This window comes from Mastigoproctus giganteus, chromosome 2 (assembly GCF_048544385.1).
Source record: "Mastigoproctus giganteus isolate SK-2022 chromosome 2, ASM4854438v1, whole genome shotgun sequence".
NCBI classification, from domain to species: Eukaryota; Metazoa; Arthropoda; class Arachnida; order Uropygi; family Thelyphonidae; genus Mastigoproctus; species Mastigoproctus giganteus.
Window position 1 is genome coordinate 95,868,056 of NC_143576.1, and position 26,693 is coordinate 95,894,748.

General features: G+C 37.6%; 1 protein-coding gene across 4 annotated transcripts in view; it reads right to left on the reverse strand.

Annotated features, from left to right (window-relative positions):
* Window positions 1-26,693, reverse strand: part of LOC150089441 (cubilin-like) — a 321,441-nt gene that overhangs the window by 63,473 nt on the left and 231,275 nt on the right. For 3 of the 4 annotated variants that reach the window (XM_090389480.1, XM_090389481.1, XM_090389479.1), the window contains 2 exons: window positions 16,365-16,601; window positions 8,082-8,423 (listed from right to left, as the gene is read on the reverse strand). In XM_090389480.1, coding sequence (XP_090245606.1) covers window positions 8,082-8,423; window positions 16,365-16,601 — 579 coding nt within the window. The remainder of the gene's footprint in view (window positions 1-8,081; window positions 8,424-16,364; window positions 16,602-26,693) is intronic. The other variant, XR_016548045.1, reaches the window with a different exon arrangement.

Sequence of the window (26,693 nt, forward strand, 5' to 3'; positions counted from 1 at the left end):
AAGCTCTAACAGAGAGTTAAATGATTTTGTAATAACTGAGAGCATAGTGGAGGAGAAATTGCTGAAGTTAAACATAAATAAGGCACTTGGGGCAGATATGATCTATCCAGTTATATTAAAGGAGGCAGCAAAGGAAGTAATTTTGTTCATTTGTATGTTCAAAAGAAATATGAGTGATGAAAACTATACCAGTCTTGTGCAGTTAGGAAACTGTCGACAGTATTCTCTACAAGCAGCAGTAGCACTTCCACCACAAAAACTGTAGACAAACACCATATCGGCATATTCAGGATGGGCAAAGATGTGCGACATTCTTAACAACACCTAAAACACCAAACAGCTGTATCTCCATATCCACTGAGAATTGGACACGTGTTTATAATGATACTACAACCTCCCAAAATATTTACTATTCCTCCTGAATCACCCTGTATGTGAGGGAGAAAGAGAAGAGACTTTTAAAGTATATGGGAGAAGAGTAATAAATATTAAACAGCTATAATTAAAATGAATGGCTAAGTTTTGGGAACACTAAACTAGAGTTTGTGTCCTTTAGTTATAATCTTAGTAATTAATTGATAAGTTAACTGTATTTACTTTTCACTTTTATTAATCACAGTAAAAGGAAACTAAATTTTTCAATTAATTTGGGGGGGGGGGGACAAGCCTGAATGTATTAGTCTAATATAGCCAGGTGATCACAATCAGGGGTGCAGAATCATCGGGCTTTGAGTAGACCACTGTTCATGCCCACGTAATTTTTATATACGGTAACGGTTATAACTAACTTATAGTTTTGTGCAATAGCATCATGTTTATACGTAGCCAACTACTAACTAGTTAAAAAAATTGGCATCGTTTTAAGTATATTTCACATTGAAGGCTATTGTTACTTATTCTCTGTGGATACCACCACCCAGACGGCACTGCTTCAAAGCTTATTGGCTCTTCATTGGTGGGTGGGCAGGTACCTTGGTGTTGCAATGATGACAACCCAGTTGCAACGTATGACTCCACAATATGAGAGATGCCAGTAATTGAAAATTACATAATTTGTTTAGAGCAATAGCCTCAGGTTATGAAGAAGTTAACTAACGTATAGGTATAAAGCTATAGCATCATATTTATACATAGCCAACTACTAAGTTTTAAAAAATTGTCATTGTTTAAGTATATCTCATATTACTGGCTACATATAAACATGATGCTATAGCACAAACCTATAAGTTCTTTGTAACCTGAGGCTACTGCCCTAAACAAATTATGCAATTTTTAATTAATGATTATATTAGATGTAAAATAATTAATATAAACTCCTCTGTCCTAGTGGTCATGCTGGAGACTAAACAAGAATATCACCAAACATTTTCTCTCTCTTATTTTTTCTTTCTTTTGGTCCCTTCAATGTCAAATAATCTCATTTTAATGTTTTTCTGTTTGTGCAAATCCCTCTGGTTTTACAGGGATTACTGTAATTTTAGTATCATTATTACTCATCTGGCTAAGTTTTAAGTAGCATGGGGTGTTATTTCTACTGATATCCATTCAAAGCTAGTTGACATTGCTGTTGTTTATACAGGCTTAAAGGTTCATGAGCTGCCAGGGCAATTAACTTGTTTTAAAACAGAGAACTTTAGTTGCATCAGATGTCTAACTCGCATCAGATTTTGAGTGCAGGTAATTTGTTTGCTTTCTAAGTAAACAAAAGGGTAATTTGTTTGCTTTCTATGTAGATTGGACATTCAAATCCTCATTGCCTATGCACAGTCTTGAAGCATGACTTCTTCCTTTCTGTTTGAATCCATACTGGACTGCAAGAGATGGTTGGGCTTGACCATCTTGGACTTGCCAAATCTGTGAGACTGCTTCATATACCAAGCCTTTGTAAGGCATTTATAATATGTAAAGAAATAGACTGATAGGTTCTACCAACACTACTGTTTTAGCAGCAATATTTGTAGCAAAGAAGATTATTTCCCTGTTTTTCACTAAACATGCTAATTCCAACCAGATCTATTCCAATTAAATGGTTGGAGCATACTATTATTTTTTGCAGAGCATGAAGTGTACTAGTATAAAAAGCAAGCTTATACAGCATCAGCAGTAAAACAAAAAAAAAAAAAAAAAAAATAAGTCAACACTTTCCATTTCACCTGTCCATCCCTTCTAACAGTTTATCTAGTTCTTTGAATTTATTCAAACTACCCACCTCTACAACACCAGATTGGAGGTTGTTCCAACAATCAGCCACCCTCCAACTGAACTCAAATTTCCATACACCCAACCTGCAACCATTCTTCCTCAATTTGTGTGTAGTCTAAACAAGAGGAAGGATTCAATCAGCATTGAGCGTAACCTGTTCAAGGCCTTTAACACCTTAATCAAATCTTTCGAGTCCATAGTTTCCAAATGCTTCAATTTGCAAAACTGAAGCTTTTCCCTGTAAGAGCATCTTTTCCAACAGATCGATGTACTTGCTAAAATGAGGCCCACTTGTATAAGGCAATTGTAAGACTGCATTTGGAATAGCAATTTTAGATGAAGTCTCCAAGTATGGAGACGTCATCTAAAAAAAAAAAAGTGCTCAAAGACAGGCAACTTGCATGGTGAGATCTGTATGCAGTATTCAAGATATGGCCTAACCATTGCCCCATCACCTCCTTATCCCTGCTGGCAAAATTCCTGTATATCATTGACAAAACCTCTATGAGCTATGCTGACAGCCTGTCTTTGCTGCTCAGAGAACACATCTGTCTGCACAATTACTCCCCTGTCTCTTTCATTCTACTCTCTTCAGTGTGGTACCACACAGTTCGTACATTAATGTGGGATTATGTCCGCATATGAAATATTTTGCATTTGTCAAAATTAAACTTCAATTGCCTTTACTCATCCCATCTGCTAATTTTTCTAGATCTTGTTGTAGTATTGTACCTTTGGTTACTGTCATTAACCACCTTTCCAACCTACTCATCTGGAAACTTAGACATGAAGCCTGATATACCTTCACAAAAACATTAATAAATATGGGGGCTCACATCTGGTGAGTATGGGCTTGGCATACCCAGGGTCCTGAGCTAGATATTATCATTTTTCTTTTTCTTGGTAATTCCCTTCTCTCTCTCTCTCTCTCTCTCTCTCTCTCTCTCTCTCTCTCTCTCTCTCAGTGTAATAACTCGGGAATTTTTTTTTTTTTGGCTGGTGCAGCATAAGCCTCAGGCTTCCTTGCACATTATAGCTAATAATAATAATATAGAAACAGCGATGGCACCAGCACTGAGGGACCTCAATAATAACTTTAGTCCACGAAGGGCATGTCCATTAATAACCATTGTCTTCTATTCAACCATCCTTTTATCACTAGCAGCAAACTTGCCCTTAATGCCAAACTGCTGCAATTTGTATAGTAGTCTTTATGTGCAACAGTATCAAGAGCATTTCTGAAATCTAAGTATATGATGTCAAAATCAGTTTTTGCATCCATTTCCTTTGTTAATATGATAATCAGTTTGGTCACACAAGACCACCCAGGGGGGTGGTCTTGTGTGACAAATCCATGCTGTACTGCACTATAACTGCATTCCTGTCCAGATGGTCCAGCATTACTTCTTTGACCAGTGACTATTAGAACTGAAGTCAAGCTAACAGCTTTGTAGTTTCTCATGTCTCCCTTTGATTCCCGTATGAGAATTGGGATACATTTGTGCACATCTCCAATTCATAGGGACTTCTCTTGAATCCAGGAAATCTCTCATAATGATGGCTAAAGGTTTGCTTTCCTTATTTGCTGCCTACTTTAATATAGCTGGATAGATCCTATAATCTCCAGGAGTTTTTTTTTTTTTTGTTTAGCTTCAACAATTTCTCTTCCACTTTCCTCTGAGTTATCAAAAAATCATACAGCTCCCTGCCAGAATTTTACTCACTTTTGGTATCCCCATTCCTAAACAATTTCTCATGTATAAATGTAGATGCAAAATACCTGTTGTTTGTCAGCAATGTGCAGGACCACCAACAGTTTTAATTCATTCATATTTAATGGACCAATGTGATCCAATCCCCAAGTGTGTGTGTGTGTGTGTGTGTCAGAAATAGAAGGGAATTACCATTCGATGGCCGTTACTTTAGTCCTACTAATTTTGGCATATATTTATTTCTGATGCCCTAGAATTTAATGTTTTCAGACAGACAGAAATTTACAAAAATTCAAACAGACCAATCATGTTGCATTTCTCCACCTCCCCCAGAATATCAGCTTTACACAACTGATAGTGACGTGTCTGTTTCGAAATTAAACTTCCTGTTTTTGCACCGGGTGGGTCCTTCACCTTGGTCCACCTTTATTCCTTACCCTACGTTCTGACCCACCCTACCTCAAACTATTTACACAAGTATTGCTACTTTTCTTAGCATTCACTGCCAGGGATTTCTTGTAATATGCCTCAGTTTGCATAACCTGCTTTGTGACCTGATTGCAGACCAGTTTCTATCTAATGTAGGTAATGGTATCACCTAATAATTTATATACATCCTATGCATTTTTATTCACTGATGCGAGTCTCATCAGTTCATCTAACATCTATGTTTATGTCTTATACAATATCTTTTAGTAGGTATAAAAATTTTAACAGCTTGATTACTCCTGTCAATGCTTCCATTTATAATTGGCCATTTTTGTCATCAGTTGGCCCACTGTATAGTACTTAAAAACTGCCTGAGATTGCTGCAGTCATTATTAAAAAAGCAAAAGCTCTTACCCTTGCCTTAGTTACATCTTTAAGTAAATTCCATACCAATACACTGTGATCATTGCCAATATTAATTCTTTTTTCTGCAGATTCTTAATGCATGAAGGATCATTGTTGATGATCAGATCAACAGTATTGCTTTCTCTTGTTGCCTCTCAATAAATTCACAGGTCTTGATATTGTGAGCGACCAACCCACAAGGTCCAGTCAATATCAGGAACGTTAATCCCCTATTATAAGACATTCTGATATACTGGCATGTGCTATATGTTTGTACAGTTATTTGTTGGACTCATCACAGTCATTAAGCCTATAACACACTTCTATTCTCATTTTTGTTTTCCCAGTGCTTATATCACACCAAGCTGACTCAACATTATAATGGCCACCCTTATCTGGAGATACAGCTGGTTAGATTTATGAGTTCAGAAAAAAAAAAGATACTACTTTCAATTAGCAGATGGGTAGAAAGAATTGTAAAAGAATGGAAGGCAGCTGCTGCACACCAACAGTCTTCTGTTTGGGACTATCTGTATATATTGGTATACTAGGACTATACTGCATAGTGAAAACTTTGTGAAGTTATTTATAACCCTGCAAGGGAAAAATAGCTTTTCCATATGTTAAGAGTGATGTTGATGTATCGTGATAGGCAGAGAACTCTCTCCTCCAACAAGACTAAACCAAGAAAATGAACATTGGCAAAACAGGAATTATGTGGTCTCCTACTTTTAACTCAGAATCAGAGTGGAGATCATTTTCTGCATAAGTGAACATCAGTCCATTAAGCACACAGGCAGAATTTCATTATTTTCAGTCCACATTATGATTTTATTGATAGCTCCCTGCAACTGAACACTTAGTTTTGAGTGATACTCAAAACTGATCCCTGTGGGACCCTTTCTCCTTGAACGAAAGTCTGAGAAAGAATATTCTGAATTCAAAACTGAAAAATTTCCTCTTAGACCTAGCAAATGCTATCTCCACTTGCATCAGTATCAGCTTTTATCAAGAGGTCTAGAGCTGACCTACATCCATGGAAGACATGGAATGATAAATGAAGATTTTCTGTGGTTAATATCCAGGTGAGGCATGCATTGCCTATTTTTTCTACGACTTTTCCTATGCATCTAGTATAACACTATGAATATCCATGCATGTTTCCTCTGCATCTAGTATAACACTATGAATATCCATGCATATTTCCTCTGCATCTAGTATAACACTATGAATATCCATGCATATTTCCTCTGCATCTAGAATATCACTCTGAATATCCACCTTGCATAATCCTTTACAGTTCTGTCAGCAGGAGGTGGTTTGAACCTGTTCAACACTGTTCTTTATACACCTTAACTGTAGTGGGCCATGAGTAACCGACAAGATGTGCTGTTTCCAATATGGAACATTCGACACACAAACTACCACAATCATGCCCTTTTGAAACTCACTGATATCTTTACTATGTACCATAACTGTTACTTTATCACTTTGACTTGCATGACCAGATGCAAATCACCACTGTTTTGTTCTAGCATACAAAACAGTTTGCCTTCTTACTGCAAGCTGCGTGACATAGTCCATTACAGATGGGGACAATTCAGTGATCGCCTATATATCTGTTCCTGAATTCTTGACAAAGAAAACTTTGTCGCTAAAGAGCCTATTTAGTTCAAAATTATTTCATTTAATCAAGCAAATATAAGCCTTGTCCACCTTACTCTTAGTAAGGTTTTTACTCTCAGTATATGTTATTCTTTGGGATAAATATGAGTACAGCAACAGACACCTAACTGGAGCTTTGAACCCATATTGAGGAAATGATAGGTCTGTATTTGAAAAAAATAACACTACTGGTTGAAATTTAGAGGAAAAGGAATTTGTTCTCAGAAAACTAGGAAAGGATTTCATCCAAAGTGTGCTACATGTGTCTTAAAGGGTACCATGGCAGAATTATTTTACTTTATTATAGTTTTTTTTTTAAGCTGCAGTAAACAATTCAATAAACTTAAGTATATTGGGTTCAGCTTAATGGAATCACTAGTCAATTGAATCAGCCACTTCACTGAACCAGAACTTGAAAACCCAAACCATTTATACCTTGCAGTATATTATTAGCTATATGGTGCAAGGGAGTCTGAGGCTTATGCTGCACCAGCCAAAAAATATATTCACGAGTTACCGAGAGAGAGAGAGAGAGAGAGAGAGAGAGAGAGAGAGAGAGAGAGAGAGAGGGAGGGAGAGAGAGAGAGGGAGGGAGAGAGAGAGAGGGAGAGAGAGAGAGAGGGAGAGAGAGAGAGAGGGGGGGGGGGAGAGAGAGAGAGAGGGGGGGGGGAGAGAGAGAGAGAGGGAGAGAGAGAGAGAGAGAGGGAGAGAGAGAGAGAGAGAGAGAGAGAGAGTCAAAAGGGAATCACCAAGAAAGAGAAGAATGATGATATCCAGCTCAGGACCCAGGGTGTGCCAAGCCAGATGTGAGCTTCTGGGGTTAATATAAAAAACTCTTCTCTTCTTACCAGAATTATGAATTACAATTTTATTTTATTGAATGTATTTGAGGGAAAAAAAAATCCTTTTTAAACCAGTGCAGTTGGAGCATCTATAAAATAATTTGCATACGTCCCTCTGTCCAGAACACTTTGAACTTGAATAACTCAAACTCAAAGACTAAACAAGCTTTTGACCCGATTCCCTATGCAATAAGTTTTATTTTAGCAGTAAAATTGACGGGAAAACAAAAAAAATCTCACAAAATTTTCAAATCCCGAGAATTGATTTAGCTCCCAGTGAAACTGACTTACTGTTTATTTTGAAGAGAAGACAATTTCTTACCTCTTGTCATCACAATCAACAAATCTCAAGGTCAGACTTGCAACAAAGTTGCCATTTTTGCTTATGGAAATTTTACATAGCAGTTTCCAGGTACAGTTAATTTTTTTGTGCAAGAATTGAAATTTTTTTTTTTTTAAAAGGGTGATATAGTCATACATGTAAAAAAAATTTATCAAATTGCATTTTTACCCGAGGCAGTCCCATTGACAACCTTAACTAGCAGCAAAGGGAGCCGAGGGAAAGGTTTTTACGATTATGTCAATATTAATCTTTACTCCTTCTCTAAAACAGTTTTGGCAAAATATTTGCCAAATATTTTATATAATAAGAAAATATGGTTATTATATAATAAGAATGGCTATAAAATTATTTCTGTTCATTTCTAAATCTTGAATTTGAAAATAATATCAAAGATCGATTAATTTTTTTAAAATCATTATTTTCTCCTTTTATATACTGTTTTCATTCATTCATGAGAGAGAGAGAGGGAGAGAGCGAGCTTACCTACAGCAGCTACATGTAGCTTAAATCCTTGGCTGCCTCTTATAGGGTTTTCATTCACTTTCATGTGATCAGGTACAAAATGAATACTGGCACTCTTATTTAGCAATAAATCATCTGGTAATAATTTAATGATGCCACAAAATTTTGCCTTCATTTGATTGTTACTATAAATAACCACGCACTGCCCAGGTGAAAGCTGAAGGTCTTCAAATGACAAAAAAATCATTTCTGGATATGTGAGATTCCACCAACAGTCAATAAACGAAGTATAATAACTAGGATAATTAGGAGAAGTGATTACTATCTGTTGAAACTTTTTTAAAGCACTGGTAAAGAGACAACCTGTAAAAATAATATTAAAATTAATAATAGAATCATTTTAGCATTATAAAAAAGATATTTCATAAAAATGAGGGAAAAAATATAAAATGAATTAAATTTTTTAACCAGAATATAGTAAACCTTCAACACTAACTAGTGCTGAACTTACTTTTAATGATGACGACAACAGTTACTTAGATGAGGATGATATTGTTTAGAGGCTTCTTGGTGCATGAACAACAACGATTATGGTACATCAGTTCTCATGATTGTAGTAAATAGGCTGTGTGTATTTTCTATGGCTGGTGTGTTCACTAGCCAATTATCAAATTGTGTAGGATAAAAAAAAACTGCCCAGCATGCATGGCACATGTGCCATTTTTCACATGGTTTTATGTGACACATCCTTCACATTTCTTTTAGATATTTTGATTGTTAATTTGTTTATACTGATTACAAAATAAAAGAGCTTTTGTACTGTAAATATTTTAGTGCTGGAATGGTGTTGTTCTTAAGTGATCCTCTACAGCTATTACACACAAGGATCCTGTCAATGTCAACATCGGGAAATGCAGTGCATATCAATAGTGCATAGTTGGCAGCTGGTTTCTTTGTGTCGTTTTCGAACTGTAGATGATTGCAAATGTAGCATATAGAACAGATATCATTTTTCATAAATCTCCTTTCAAACTCTTTATGCACATAGCAGTTTGCATAAGGAAAAGGAGCTTGATCATTTAAACTCATCTGCTCTGCAATTGGAAAAATGTTCCGTTGTATATAATTAATAGTCACTTCGGGTCAGAGGTGGATTTACCATGAAGCTAATGAAGCTTGAGCTTCAGGGCCTCTCACTTGCACAGACCTCTTCCAAGGCCCTGGGAGGGGTCCTAGCAGTGTGTTCACATAGTCATGTTTTTTAAAATTTGCAAAAATAAGATATTTTAACCACAATCGGTTAAAACCACTGTCCCTTTCCACTCGGACTTCTCCTCCGTCACACTTCTCTGTGACTTTATTCAACAAAGTGAAACAAGTTCTGGACGATTGTAACCTGTCACTGAACAACAGTCATGGTCAATAGTATGACAACGCAGCCGTTATGAAAGGTGAGAATAAATGGCTGCAAGTACTCTTTAAAAACATTATATATCATGATCTGTGATGACAACGAAGAGCTCATACTAGATCGTACCAAGAAATATTTCCTGGTCATAGCCGTCGACTTTGCTGGGGCCTTCGACACCCTCTGGTGGCCGAGCGTCCTTTGCAGGCTCAGGGCAGCAAGAACACCAAGCAATTTGTACAGGAGCATCAAAACTTATCTCTCGGACAGAAATAAGCCCTACAAGAAGTTGACCTGGCTGTTCCGCAGGGGCTGCCCTCAGGGATCTGTCCTGGGGCCGCTACTGTGGAACATACTGTTTGACGAGTTCCTCACCATGGACCTGGGGGAGGTGGAGGCCCAGGCCTTCACAGACGACCTCGTACTGATGGTCGCGGCGGATTCCAGACAGAACCTTGAAACGCTTGCAAACCAAGCCCTTGAAACCTTGCAGAACTGGGAAAAACTACACACCTTAACAATCTCGCCAATGAAGACGGACTCAGTACTACTGAGAGGGAGGTTAAACCTTAGAAGACCACCACAAATCAAGCTGGCAGGACAAAAAATCAAACTGTCAACACAAATTAAATATCTGGGACTGATCATCGATCAGAACTTATCATTTAAACCGCGCCTAATCTATCTAAAAGAGAAACTGCGGAAATACACAGCGCTCATTGCCAGAGTTACACGCAGGGACTGGGGGCTAAACAGGAGAACCTTGTCCCTGTATTATAAAGCCATCTTCATCCCGATAATAACATACGGATCTCTCATATGGTACAAGAAAGCAGAAACAGCAGTGAATAAAAGGATACTGGACACGATCCAATGCAACATATTATTAACAATAACAAGAGCATGTAACACGGTTAGTACGAGTGCCCTACAGGTCCTTGCGGGACCCTGCCCTTGTATTTAGAGGTAATCCGCTGCGGACTTATGTATCTACTAGCCAAAGGAACCCAAACCACCTACAACGGTCTTACCATTGACATCACCAATAACAGGAAAAACAAGAAACAAAAAATAGTTTGTTTGTTTGTTATTTGGTTTTTAGGAGCATTAGCAACTAAGGCCATATTGCTCCGGGATATGCGGTGGTCATTCCCTGACCTTTCCGCATCCTCCGTATTTGGTGGTGACGGGCTCGAACCCCGGTCTAATCAAGAAGCGTGTGCTATGCACTGCTGCTCCTTCCCACCTGGCTATGGAGGCGCCACAAAAAAATAGTGGACCACCTTGTACAAATTTGGCAGAGAAGATGGACAGATGTGGAAAAAGGAGCGATAACAAAAAAATTATTCCCCAAGTAACCAAGCTGTATCCCAAGGCTCCCGCATGGCTGTACCCAGGCCTAAACACTACTTTTATACTCACCGGCCACGGGCCTTTCAAGGCCAAATTAAATGCCATGGGCATAATCGAAGAATCACACTGTCCCTGCGGCGAACTAGAAACATGGCATCATGTTATGCATCAGTGTGAAATATACGAAGACATCAGATGTCAAATGATCACGAGAATTAAATACATCCGTAACACCCAGGAACACCATCTCCTGGACACACCAGAAGAATTTGCGGCCTTTAGTCGCTTTGCCCAGGACGTCTTCTCCAGAAGAAAACTACGAATAGCCATCCACCAAGGCCAACAGAAGTAATGAAACCAAATATGGACACCAAGGAATACGTGAAACTAAGGACGGTGATATCAGCCAATGATTGATGACCATTGGAATATGCCACCCAAAGTTGAGAACGGAACATCACCCGTTTAAGATAACAGAACCCACCTGATAGGGAAGTAAAAAAAAAAAAAAAAAACTATCACACAATCAGAAAAGGATGCTGAACCAAAGAAAGAATGACTCAGACCAGAGCAGCAAAGCAAAAGGCTCAAACTAATGGAAGTGCTGTGGCTCAGAGCAGAACTGAGTGGGGCAGTTGTCCTCTGACTCACAGCCTTATAAAATGCACTGTTTGCTTGATGTTTGCAGAGCAATCGGGTACGGGACATGATACTGCCAAGGGGGATGTCTTTGTGTGTGCGCGATGCAAGGAGTGTATCGATATCAGGCAACAACTCGGCGTTCTTGTGGGCCTATATGAGAGCTTGAAGGACAGGGTGGATGCCCTCGAAGAAACTAAATTGAGGGGCCCATCACGCTCTCAGCTGCCCACATCAATGCCAGAGCTTGCACTTGGGCATCGCGTGACACAGAGGCAACCCCCAAGGCAGAATGCGCTGGTCCCGAAGGAACTAGTAGTTGTTGGTGACTCTATTGTCAGGGAAACGGGGAACATGCTTTGTAAAAAAGATAGGTGGAACAGGACCAGGGTATGTCTGCCAGGGGCAAAGGTTGATGACGTAGAGCGAATATCATCTTTTAAGGGCACAAAAGGTGATATAGTTGTACACGTTGGCACTAATAATATTAAGAGTAGGAGACCGGCAGAATTACTTAACAAGTACAGGTCACTGCTGAACAAAAGCCGAGAATTAGGGTTGAATTTGAAAGTGTCTGCAATTCTGCCCAGACACGATAGGAGGAAGTATATGATGAGAGCCTTGTCGATCAATTCGGCCCTGGAAAGATTGTGCAAGGCTCAAGGGGTAGAATTTTTTTCAGCCTGGACTGTACTTGTTAACAGGAGAGATTGCTTCTACAGGGATGGGATACACTTAAATAGAAAGGGTGCAAGAATATTTGCTGATGCTATCGAGGCAGTGTTAGGTGGGTCGGAAAACTGCTAGCTTGGGGGGAGACAAAGACCAATAGATTGACAGTAGCCACTGGCAGAGGGTGAAAGAGATTTTTGCACTGCTTCTATTAGAATGAGCAGAAGCCTGAAAAACAAGATGCATGGTATTTCAGAGACTGCTGGGAGCCACTGCGGTACAAGTAAACACATGGGTTGTGTTAGGGTAGCTAAGAATAGAAACAGGTGCAGGTATACTTGCGTGTACACCAATGCTAGGAGGTTAGTAAATAAATTTGATGAATTTGAGGTATTGCTCAAAACATCGAAGGCAGATATTGTTGGGATATCAGAGACGTGGTGTCACACAGATATAAGGGATGCAGAACTGCAATTTGGGGAGTACAACGTCTACAGAAAGGATAGACAGGATAGGAAGGAGGGAGGGGTTATGCTATTAGTTAAGAAACACATAAAAACCAAGGAAGTGAAGCCAGTCGACATCGCTGGACAGTGCAGTGTTGAGTCAGTTTGGTGTGACATAAACATTGGGAGATCAAAATTGAGAGTAGGAGTGTGCTATAGGCCTAATGACTCTGATGAGTATAATAAGGAACTGTACAGGGAAATAGAGTGGGCCAGTAAATCAGAGAGTCTTATAATGGGAGATTTTAATTTCCCAGATATTGACTGGAATTTGGGGGCTGGTTACTCACACACTAGCAGGGCTTTTTTGGATTTATTGGATGATTGTTTTCTACATCAGCATGTTTGGGAGGCAACTAGAGGGAGTAATACTCTTGATTTGATTATCAGCAGTGATTCTTCATGCATTAAGAATCTGCAGATAAATGAACCACTAGGTGGCAGTGATCACAGTGTGCTGAAGTGGGATTTACTCAAAGAGGTAACTGCCATTAGGGGTAAAGGGAAGGGTATTGCTTCCGTAAAGGCAACTACGATGGACTGAGACAGTATTTAAATTCTATACAGTGGGACCAACTGATGATGTTACCAACAGCAAATTCAAAATGGGAAGCATTCAAAGAACTTATCTTGGAAGCTACTAGGCTTTACATACCACCTAAGAAATATTGTTCAAGGTTTAGGCCAAAATGGATGTCAGATGAACTAATGAGGCATATGGCAGAAAAGAAAAATGCATGGGATACATACAAATTAACACATGACACAGAAGCCTATGATAGATACAAGTTGATATGCAACCAAGTTACAAAGGAGGTTAGGCAGGCGAAGGCAGATTACGAGAAATCCTTGGCAAGGGATGCAAAGAAAAACAGCAAAGAGTTCTTTACTTATGTAAACTCTAGAAGGAAGGGGATGAATCAGATTGGTCCACTTGATATTGATGGGTCAACTGTTGATGATCCTGCTCAGGTAGCTAACAAACTAAATGAATATTTTGCATCGACATTCACACATGAGGAGTTATTCAGCGAGGGGAATGCCAGAGGTGTATTCAACTCTAGCAGTAAGCTACAGAATCTTGAAATAACTGGGAGTAAAGTGGAGGAGAAACTGTTGAAGATAAACACAAGAAAGGCACCCGGGGTGGATGGGATCTATCCAGTTATATTAAAGGAGGCAGCAAAGGAAATAAGCAAACCCTTAGCCATAATTATGAGAGCTTCCTTGGACTCAGGGGAGGTACCCATAGACTGGAAATGTGCAAATGTGACCCCAATTCACAAAGGAGGATCAAAGGCTGACACAAGTAATTATAGACCTGTGAGCTTAACTTCTGTTCCAGGAAAATTAATGGAGGCACTGGTTAAAGAAGCACTGCAGGATCATTTAGACAAGACTTCAGTTATAGCTCAGACACAGCATGGTTTTGTTAAGGGGAAGTCTTGCCTGACCAACTTGATTGGATACTATGATGCAGTCACAAAAGAACTGGATGCAGGGAATAACTTTGATATTATATACTTGGATCTTAGAAAGGCTTTTGATACTGTTGCACATGGAAGACTGCTACACAAATTGGAGCAGTGTGACATTGGAGGCAAATTGCTGCTATGGATAAAGGGGTGGTTGAGGGGGAGAAGACAGAGAGTGGTAATCAATGGACACTGCTCATCGTGGACTGATGTTATTAGTGGAGTACCTCAGGGCTCAGTGTTGGGTCCATTATTGTTTTCTGTATTTATAAATGATATTGATGATGGTATATCGGGCTTAATGTCCAAGTTTGCAGACGATACAAAGGTTGGCAGGGTTGTCAAGGACACTACTGACACTATGCTGCTGCAACAGGATCTGGAAAGGTTGAGCAGATGGGCTGAGAGGTGGCAAATGAAGTTTAACATTGACAAATGTAAAGTACTACACATGGGAAACGGCAACCCCAGAGCAACGTATCAACTCTGTGGTACTACACTGACAGTGGTAGAGAATGAAAGGGACTTGGGGGTGGTTGTGCAGGCAGATATGAAGTTCTCTGAGCAGTGCAGACGGGCTGCAAGAGTAGCTCATGGAGTATTGTCGATGATATACAGGAATTTTTCCAGCAGGGATAAGGAGGTGATTATTCCATTGTATAAGGCGATGGTCAGGCCACACCTAGAGTACTGTATACAGGTCTGGAGGCCTCATTTCAAGAAGGATGTAGAGCTGCTGGAACGAGTACAGAGAAGGGCAACAAGATTAGTGAATGGAACAAAGGGGTACTCTTACGAAGAAAGGCTTAAGTTTTGCAAATTACAGTGTACGGAGACTAGGCACCAGCGAGGTGATCTGATAGAGGTGTATAAAGCCTTGAATGGTTTAAGCATGCTCAATGCTGATGGGATTCTTCCTCTAGCTCAGAAAAATCACCTGAGAGGGCATAAATTCAAATTGAGGAAAGACAGATGTAGGATAGACGTGCGGAAATTTGCCTTTAGCCAGCGGGTGGTTGGTTGGTGGAACAGACTTCCATCCCTTGTGGTGGAGGTTGATAGCCTAAATAAGTTTAAGGCTCAGCTGGACAGGTATTTTGAACGAACAGAGGGGTGAAGTGGAAGTGGGTTTTTTTTTTTTTTTTTGGCTGATGCTGCATAAGCTTGCTTTCTTGCATCAAATGCCTCTACTAATGCTAATGCTAAAAATGCTAAGTTCTTTCCAGAAAATTTAATTTTGACTGTTATCATGGTGCCGACTAAGAGAATAATTTACAGTGGTACTAGTAAATCTATCAAGAAAAAGGAAACCGATTGAGCTGGATCAGAAAATTAAAATAATAAAGATGTATGAAAATGGCCAAACATTAATAACAAGTATCATGCGAAATTCAGATTTGTCAGTGGCAACGGTGAACACAATAAAGATAGAATATGAGAAGCGGTGAAGTGATCGGCACCAATGAAGGTCAACTATAATAACCAAAGCTACGAAATACATATCAGTTTTTGCAGTACAATAACATGCGTTTTTTTATTCCTTTTATGTTTTCTTTTCTTATGTGCCACTCCTGCTACTTCACTGCCATCCCCAGATAAAGTTTTTAATTGAACTAATTAAAAATGTATAACTGTTTGTCTTCATTTTTCTGAGGACATTACATAGTTTTTGTAATTTTGGCCAATCAGAGATACAGTAGCAATATTTTATTAGTCATTCCTGAGTTATGCAAAACTCGACTTATGTAAGAAGTCTTGGAATGTCTCTATTATGTATGTCGGGGACTTACTGTATTTTTGGATTACCAGGGAAATCGATTATCTGTGAATTTTTTTTTTACCATCCATCCCGGAAAATCGAGAGTCTACTGTATTATATACACTAATTTCATAATTACTTAAAAAAAAAGAACAAAAACAAATAGTGAATGAAAGTTATTTCTTCTAAAAAATAAAATAAAAATGATTTTAAGAACAAAAATTCTACAGTCTAATATTAATAAGCAGCCTTTGCTTTAATATTAACAAAGCTTAAAAAAAAAAAAAAAAGTTTTCAGTCTTCCTAAATTTATTTTAAAAATCTGCTTTTCACATTAGAAATGTTATCATCATCTGTTTTGGAAGTAATTAACAATAACTGGTCAATAAACTAATTTTCTTTTATTCCCTTTTCACAATCACAGAATGATAAAAAAAATTAATTTTTTTGCACCAAAATTCATAATAAAATAATAAAATAAGCATATCTCACTAGGAATTGAAGTGTAACTGGCAAGAAAAACTGTTTTATTTTCACTTCGTAGTGAACACTGTCTTCTTTGAATTTTGAAATATGATCCCAAAGATGAAGAAAGATATAGTCCTGAAATATGCTTGACTGTGGAATTATCTACTTTCACCAGTGGAGTCTGACTTTCCCCTAAGTGATAAATCTCCAAAATATCACCAGCTTCTAAGTTGATATAAGATACATGAACATCGATGACATCTGAAAGTGATATGAAATTTCAGTATAAAGTTGAAAATTAATTAATTAAAGCAGGATATATATATATGAACATCTTTCTGTTGCAGCCATGTTCTAGTTAACATCAACTAAACAAATAAAATAAAACTCAACAACAATACCATAAAGATGAGGTTGCGACAAGCCGTAGGGTCTTAGAATATCCATGGCAAATATTTTGCCAGAACTGTTTCAGAGAAGAAACAAAAATTAATACACAAGTAATTAAAAAAAACCTTTCCCTTTGCTGCTAGCTAAGGTGTCAATGGGGAGGACTCAATAAAATGGAATTTGATAATTTTTTACATGTAATAGTATTTTGCCATATAGTGTGCAAGGAAGCCACAGACTTTTCCTGCACTGTCAAAAAAAAAAATAAAATAAAACCACAAGTAGATAAGAAAATACAAATTATATGCTTCCCTCCTCACACACAGGTAACTATCCAGTTACCTTTGAATTTATTCAAACCGTCAACCTCAACAACTTGCGAGGGATACTTGTTCCAGCAATCAATGACTTGTTAGTTAATAGAAAACTTCCTACAATCTAATCTAAACCTCAACCCCCTAGTTCTGGAATTCTTTATAACAGTAAAATGTGTAAGTTGTCTGACGACACCAGGGGTTCTCCCCATCTAGGCACTGTATTCTTTGTCTGCCCTCTAGAGAACTTTGTGGAGGGCAGAGATTTAAAAAGTGTGTGGGGAATGGTTTGTTGTGTAGTGTTATGTTCTGTTGTTTCTCTGACCATTTAGCCGTTGGGCCCCTAATGGGGCCCACCGTTGCGCACACTTTACCATGAGGACGCAGGTCAGACACCCAGTAGATTATTTAAGTACTCTGGCAGGCTCTATCACCTAGTTTCCAAGAATTTCAGTGGCTAGGCCTATATATATATATAAGCCAGATTAAAATAAAATATTGCCAGTAGCATGGCAAACCAGTAGAGTGAAAATGAACTGAACCAAATAAAATAACAATAACAGATAAATATGGGGGGTTAAAGAAGAAAAGGGTATTGTTGAAGCAAAGTTCCTAAAATAATTTAAAAATTAAGCCAATTAAGAGAAATTTAGCAGCGCCCCCTCGATGGCACCCATTTCCGAATTATGTGAAATCTCACTAATGTTGAAATGTAAACTAACAACATTACATGACCAAATAAACTGAAAATTAATAAAATAAAATAGAATAGACTGACCATTGTGCTCCATCTCGAAAGAGGTGGGGCACAAGGACCACCGCTATGCAAATCTATTGCATAGGCGGTTTGATCTTAGTATCATTCCGTCATTGCACTGATTTGTTTAGCATTCGAAATGCAGCGATTCCCTGACTATTACTGGTCCTCTCTCTCGAGATGGGGCATAATGGTCAGTCTATTCTATTCTATTTTATTTTATTTTATTAATTTTCAATTTATTTGGTCATGTAATGTTGGGTTAGAGTACCCAGTTCAGATCGGCAAATGGCGTGTTGGCAGCAAGGCTGCAATATGTCCTTGTCGGTGATGGTTGTCAGGTCCATGTCTTGTTGAATCCAGTAAGAAGGTCAAACTGCCTATCCCGCTCTGGGGGTGGGATATGTTAGCTGGCAGTGGGGAACCCACCAGGCAAGGGGCGTGGGAGAGAATCTGCATTCACACTCTACTTGCATTCTATTTTTATACTTTTTTCTTATAGTTTATAAATATTTAGGAAAAAAATTTAATTTTAATGAAAATACCCTTTTTGAAACTCAGTAAATTAAGCTTTAAAAATGGTTGTCCTAACTATGACTCATTTGTTGAAGTAGCAGAATATTTTAAATTAATAGAAAAAATTAAGTTGGATATGAATGATTTATTTGATGAGGTTTTGGTACTGAAAACAAATTATGAAACTGTGTCAACCTTTGAAAAATTTAAAACTTATTTGAGGACTTTGAGTCAATGGCATTTAATTTTGAAGTGTTGATTTTAAGCTTTCAAATATTTACAAGGTCATTTTGTATGATTTTTGAGTGCTGGGGACTTCGGAAAATTCAGAAAGGATTTTTAGTGTAATGAACTCGAAGTGGAGGGATGGGCAAAACAGATGTTCAGTTTCATTCATAAAAAGTGAACTAATGATCTACTTCAATTTTAAAGATAATTGTTTAGATTTTTCTGAGAAAATTAAAAATGATGCCAGAAGTGCTTAAGGCTGCTCAAAGTAGTACAAAATATGTGCAATGCGAACGATTTCTAGCTATTAAACAAGTACATTTTTTTTTTCCCCTTTTCTTTTGCCTTTTTCACCTACCTAAAATTACTTTAGCTTGATGTCAATTAATGCAGTAAACTTGCATTAAAATATTTGGATAATTCATGCTTTTTATATCATCCATATTGTTCATTATCCTTATATATCAATCCATATCTTTCCCCATAGAAAGCCATGAGTTACCATTAAATATTTTAAATTCTAAATTAAACTAAAATTTGCAAATATTTATAGTCAATATGAAAACTAATTTTTAAACCAAAATCTAAAAATATAAACAATGTTTAATTATTAACTAAAAAATCATTCAATTTTCCTTTTTTGGGGTGGAATGAGAGTTTGAGAGTGGTAGCATTAATTATTTTTGAGTGTCCTTTAATCCAGTCCTAGAAATCTGGCAACCATAGCCATACTCTACGTACTTTTTCTGACGGAAACCCAATTATCAGTCAATTCAACCACTGCTCATCTCAGCTGTCCTAATTACCACCTTTCACTTCAAAGATGGTACTCATGAATATATGTCCACTCTGATATTCCATGTCAGAGAGTTAGTAATTGTACTAACTCTGACAAGAAATATCAGAATGCATCGAAAATCACCTCTTTTCAATATTCCCTGGCTTAAAATATATCTTTGCCCCATTCTGTCAAATTCATCTGTTGCCTCTATCATTCTCCCAACTCCACTAATCACTTAGAACTCCGAATTCATCTCTCTGAAACTTAACTTTCTCCAGTTGAACTTTCCTAACAATGAGGAAATTTTCCTTAGTGATATTAATGTTCACAATTCCAGCTGGCTTCTGTTTTCTATATCCTAAGGACTAGATGCACAGATTGTTCATTTACCTAATTTACCTACTAGAATACCAGATAATCCTAACTGCTCGGCCAACTCCTGATCTTTTACAAACAAATGACCCTCCAATTACATTGAGGTGAGCGGTCCTCTAGGCACTTCAGATCAGCTCCCCCCTCTCTATGCCATTCCCAACCTTGTGTTGTTTGGCATTACAAGAATGCCAAAAATGGGATGTTCTGCAAGATTTCTTTTCTTCTTTTTCTTGGCCTGTTTACTGCTTCTAATCTGATGTGCTAGAATGTGTCAGTGAAATTATTCTTGGAGGGATGAAATCCTGTATTCTACAATAAACTTTTATCCTAAAAATTTTGTCCTTTATCTAAACCTCGGCTTTCCAATAAATGTGCTAAGGATGTTCAAGATAAAAACGTTGCATCAAAATCTCCAGGTTCATTTTCTACCTACACAAAATGCTCGCAACAATTGTAAAACAGCAGTTCAAAAAAGATTTTGAATAGGCTAAAGGTAAAGCATTTTGGTCTCTTGCCAAAGCTATTGGCCACAACTTTTTCCCATCTCAGCTAAAGATAAAGCTGACTGCTAGCATCCTAATTTTTTGAACAGCCTTGATGCTAAGAAAGCTCCAAGTCCTGATGGTATTTCTCCACCTGTTCTCAAAACCTGTGATCCTGAGCTTACTCCTGTTCTGTGTCACCTTTTTTCACTTTCTCATTTCAAAGGAGTTTTTTCCCTTCTGTTTGGAAATTTGGTTATATTCAGCCAGTTCCTAAAGAGGGTGACAAATCACTCCCATCTAATTATCATCCCATTCCACTTCTACTCTTTCTAAAGTAACGGAGAAATCAATTAACTGATAAATTTAAACTATCTCGAAATCTTCCATATGATTAATAATCACCAGCATGGATTCTGTCAGTGCTGATTCACTGTTGATATGCTGGCTTATTAGCATTAGTTTAGGCATATGAGGCAAGAAATAAGCTTATACAGCATCAGCCAAAAAAAAAAAAAACACACCCTTCCCAATTCACCCATCTGGTCACTCCAAATGTTTGTTTAGTTCAGCCTTAAATTTAAGCTATCAACTTCCACAACAACAGAAGAAAGTCTATTCCAACAATCAAGTACTTGCTGGCTAAAGGCAACCTTCCATACATCTATTCTACAACTGTCTTTCCTCAATTGAATCTATGCCCTCTCGGGTTTTTAACCCAAGCAAGCATAAGTATTCCATCAGCATCGAACCTGCTAAAACCATTCAAGGCCTTATACACCTCAATCAGATCACCTCACTGGTGCCTGTCTCCAGATACTGCAACTTACAGCACTTAAGCCTCTCCTGGTAAGGGAACTCCTTTTGTTCCTCTCACCAATCTTGTTGCCCTTCTCTGTGCTCGTTCCAGCATCCTTCCTAAAATGAGGCCTCCAGACCTGTACGCAGTACTCAAGGTGTGGACTGACCATTGCCTTATACAAAGGGATAATCACCTTGTCTCTGCTAGCAAAATTCCTATATATCATTGACAAAATTCCATGACCTGCTCTGGCAGCCCATCTGCACTGCTCAGAGAACTTCATATCTGGCCACACAATTAGCCCCAGGTCTTTTTCATTCTCCACGTCCCTGAGTGTAGTACCACACATTTGGTACATTTCTCTTGGGTTACTGCTACGCATATGCAGTACTTTGCATTTGTCAATGTTAAACTTCAGCAAAACTATGAATAGGTTTTGCTGAAGTTTCACATAGGAAACTATGTATTTCCACTTCTCAGCCCATCTGCCTTACTTTCCTAGATCCCTTTGTCTTTACTGCCAACCTTTGTATCATCCTCAAACTTGGATCTATGGAGAAATTCAATGTAAAAGTATGGCGAAACTAAAGCAGTTGCTCTTGATATTTCAGACTTTTGATCATGTATGGCATAAAGGTCTTATAAATAAGCTTCCATTTTATGGTATGCTAACTATTTTTTGTAATTGGGTATCCATTTGCTCTCTGACCACTCACTGCAGATGATGGTGGATGGCTCTGTCTTCTAACTTCACTAATTTAGGTGTTCCCCAAGGTTCAGTTCTTCCTTCCACTCTTTTCCTCTTGTATATTAATTATCTTTTCCTATTGACTGGAAAACCTATTCATAGTTTTGCTGATGATGACAGCACACTGCATTCCACCTTCCAGTTTGAAAAACCTTGTCCTGCACAAACAGCTTCAACTTCTTGAATATCCACTACCAATTCCCTAAATGCTGACTCCAGTTAATTCTCTAGTGGGGGCAAAGGTATCTTAGTTGATTTCAATCCTTCTAAAACTGAGTCCTGGTTTGTATCTTGCAAAAAAGGTTTCTTCTGTTCTAATTTTTTCTTTGAAGAGACAAAGATTTCTAGAAAAGATCACATATCTCTATTAGGGATTATCCTGACTTCTAATCTCACTTGGTATAAGCACATCACAATATTGCTTCCTCTGTATCTAAAAAACTGGGTTTTCTCTTTCGCTGTCAGCATTACTTTTCTTCCAAACAGCTGCTCACTCTCTACAAATTGCAAATATGCCCTACCATGGAATATTGTTCCCACATCTGTAGAAGTGCCCCTAAAATCTCTCTCAAGTTTCTAGATTCCATCCAAAAGAGGGCAGTTGGGTTAATTAATGACCCAACTTGGGTTAATTTCTAACAAAGTATCTCTCTCTCTCTCTCTCTCTCTCTCTCTCTCTCTCTCTCTCTCTCTCTCTCTCTCACACAAACACACATAGATGTTCTGTTTATGATGCATTTTCTATAGATCCAAAGTCTTCAACTAACTGTATTAAAGGCTTAAGTTTTGCAAATTACAGTGTCTGGAGACTAGGCACCAGCGAGGTGATCTGATAAGAGGTGTATAAAGCCTTGAATGGTTTAAGCATGCTCAATGCTGATGGGATTCTTCCTCTAGCTCAGAAAAATCACCTGAGAGGGCATAAATTCAAATTGAGGAAAGACAGATGTAGGATAGACGTGCGGAAATTTGCCTTTAGCCAGCGGGTGGTTGGTTGGTGGAACAGACTTCCATCTCTTGTGGTGGAGGTTGATAGCCTAAATAAGTTTAAGGCTCAGCTGGACAGGTATTTTGAACGAACAGAGGGATGAAGTGGAAGTGGTTTTTTTTTTTTTTTTTTTTTTTTGGCTGATGCTGCATAAGCTTGCTTTCTTGCATCAAATGCCTCTACTAATGCTAATGCTAATCTCTGTGTAAGTGAAGGTTTCAGTTTTAATTATTAACTGGTATATTTTGCTTCAAAATAAATTTATAAAGGAAATCCCATGGATGTTTAGCAGAAAAGAGTATAGTGCCAAAAATATATTATTCAACATAAATAAATACAGCAAACAATTGATTGACTTTTTAAATCGAAACACCACTGCTGCTCAGAATAATGCAGGGAAATTGTAAAGTTCAAATGAATATGTAGCATATGAGAAAGAACACGAACTATGATACACAATGCTATTCTATTTCAAAATTTTAGCTAGTTTTTTTTTTACTACCTGCATATATATATATATATATATATATATATATATATATATCCAAGTATTAAAAAGCAAATATTAAATGTTATAATAAATATAAATTTTATAATAAATATTAAGTAGTCACATAACCAATTAATGCCATCTAGGACGATTAAACATTACATCGGTCTGTATAAATATGAATATGAGTTAAGTTGATAGTGGTAAGAGTTTTTAAAGGTAAAATATGATATACTAGCTTATCAGGTAAACCATAAACCATGGCGGGTACCCAACGTGACCTGGAAAAAAAAAAAAAAATCAATCTATGCCATGACATATGCAATAAATTTTAAACATATAAAAATACCAGTTCGCCTTGGTTAGCTATAGCTCACACTGTTATTTTTGCTTAGACTACCGTGACTGCATTTACTATCAACTACGCACATATGCCTAACAATAATTATAGCTCTTTCTATAATTTTAATTTAAAATTTTGGCTATCCGTCGGGCTAACGGTCATCTTGCCAGCTTACTGCTAAATTTGGGATTAATTAACAAAATTTTATTACTACCATTTGGCTCTAACTTACTACAAAATTTTATTCTCATCACTACCTTTTGGCTCTAACTTACTACTACTATTTTACATATATTTGGACATAGTTATGCTGGACGATGACTACAGAAATGGATAGCTCGTTAATTATGGTTGATACATTGAAAGGGTTAGCCCTCGAAAAAGTCCCTTTCAATGTATCTTATTGCCATAATTAACATTTTAATGGTATTTTTATATATGTTTAAAATTTATTGCATATGTCATGGCATAGATTGATTTTTTCCAGGTCACGTTGGGTACCCGCCATGGTTTATGGTTTACCTGATAAGCTAGTATATCATATTTTACCTTTAAAAACTCTTACCACTATCAACTTAACTCATATTCATATATATATATATATATATATATATATATACACACACATATATATATATATATATATATATACTGCTTCCATACAACAGAGTTCTCCTACATGAAACAACATGACACCTGGTGGATTACGATCTGAAGTGTTATACACATTAAGTACAAAAACTTTGAACATTGTACCTTTTCATACTCAGCTCACACACTTCCCCCACCCATATACGAGGTGCTACCCAAAAGTTCCCAAAATGTATTTATAAAATAAATTAGACTCAATCTGGTCTTAATTGCCAATGTCACCACTGAAGTAGTCCCCTTGAGATCATAAACACCAATCCCAGTGATTTGCCCATGATTTGGATGCTTCCTGAAAGTCCTTCGTCATAGTTCTTCGAAACTGCCTGCAATTTGGTTTGGATATCCTCTACACTGTCAAATCTTCGACCCTTCAGCTTGATTTTCATTCTTGAGAAGCGGAAGAAGTCGTAGGCTGCTAAGTCTCGGGAATAACGGGGGTAGGGAACAAGTGTTATGTTGCTGGATGCCAAAAACTGCACCACATCAAAAGATGGTGGGCCTGCACATTGTCACGATGAAGGACCCAGTTCTTTGGGCACCACTTCTCTGGATGTTTCCTCTTGATGGCTTCCCTTAACTGCCATTGCATTAGAACTTTGCATTGACTGTCTGGCCAGGAGGAATGGATTCCTTATGGATAATCCCATCAATGTCAAAAAAAAAAACAGATCAGCACGGACTTCACATTACTCCTCACTTGTCAGGCTTTCTTCAGTCGGGGCAAAAATGAGCTCTTCTGCTGGGATGATTGTTGCTTGGTTTCTGGGTCATACCCATATACCCAACCCTTGTCACCAGTGACAACCATATAAAGGAAGTTTTGATCACTCCTGGCTAGTTCTTGAAGATCTCAGCTAACTTCCATGAGATGCTGCTTTTGGTCCTCACTCAGTAACCATGGCATGAACTTGGCTGCAATCCTTCTCATATTCAACTCATCTGACAAAATCTGCTGACAATTGCTGTATGATAGTCCTACAATGCCACAAATGTCATGGATGGTCCCACCTGCGGTCTTTGTGGACCGCCACCCAAACTTTTGTGACATTTTCCAGGGTGGTGCTCAATGATGGACATCCACAACGATCGTAATCATCAACTGACATTCGACAGTTTTTAAAATGGTTGAACCAGTAGTAGGACTGTGTCTGACCTAAAGTATTGCCACCAAAAGCTTGTTTCAACGTCTTATGGGTTTCTGCTGCTGTATTGTAAAGAAGGAAACAAAACTTGATGCAAGCACATTGCTCTCTCACAACAGCATCGCAACAATTGCAAACTATGCAAAACACAACACTAAAGAACCGCGCATAAATATTCAATGATTCTATCCAGCCTGACACCACATGGCACACTGATTCACAAAGGATGCATGCAGTGTTACCTAGCACCACAAGTCCGTACTAGATGTAGTTCTGATGCAACATTCAAATTTCAGGAACTTTTGGGTAACACTTCGTAAATCACATTCAAACCTTCGACTTTCCGTCTCTTCAATAGCATTAATCTTCAAAATTGAAAGCTGGTTTTTAATAGCATATACAGCAAGTCTAAAAAGGCAATAAGCTACAACAGTACATAGTGGAATATTCATTATTAACTGATGCATATTCCACATTTTTGTGTCTGACTGAGCAACAATTTAAGAACAAATTAAAGGAACATCCATGGGAAGTCTCATGTCCTTCACCTCAATATGTTAATGTTTATGTTTTTAGATGTCTTAGATTGGAATTTAACAAATTACAGCCACTTATACCTGAAAAAGCTTACTTTTAAAAAAATTAATAATAATGACCACAATACCAACTATTTGGACCTGGAGGTGCAAACTATACACAATAATACTATTATTAACCTTTACAACAAAAGATAGACATTTAACTTGAGTTTTTTTAAAATTTTTCCCATTGGCTATATATTCCTAAATCTCTATTCCACAGTTCTATCTTTGGGTGAGAAGAGGATCACCTCCATCTTTAATGACACTATTATAGGAATATGCAATATAAAAGGGTTATAAAATAAACTCAAAGAATGAATTTCCAACTATTTATCTAAAATATCATTTCAGCAAAGCATTAAATATCATTAATCATAAAAAAAAAACTATTCCTAGAACACATACGCATGAATCAAATTTTCACTTAATTATCTCTCTCTCTCACCCCCCCCCCCTTTCTGGTTATGTATATCAGTGTTCTGCAACATTTTTCTCTTCACGGCACACCTTAAGTTATCCATGGCACATCAAAATGTTAATCCCCAAAAAGCATAGTTTATGGCAATATTAATATGCTATAAGTCACAATAGAATCAATTATTATTTTCCAACAATCCAACAGAAATTGGCTCATGCATATATTAAATAAATAATTAAAATAAATTTTCTGTTTATACTCCGGAACAACCAAACGGTCAGAGCAGTTCACAAGATAGACAGAATACAAGAAACAGCACTGTATTTAGCAGTCATGGGCTTAAACTC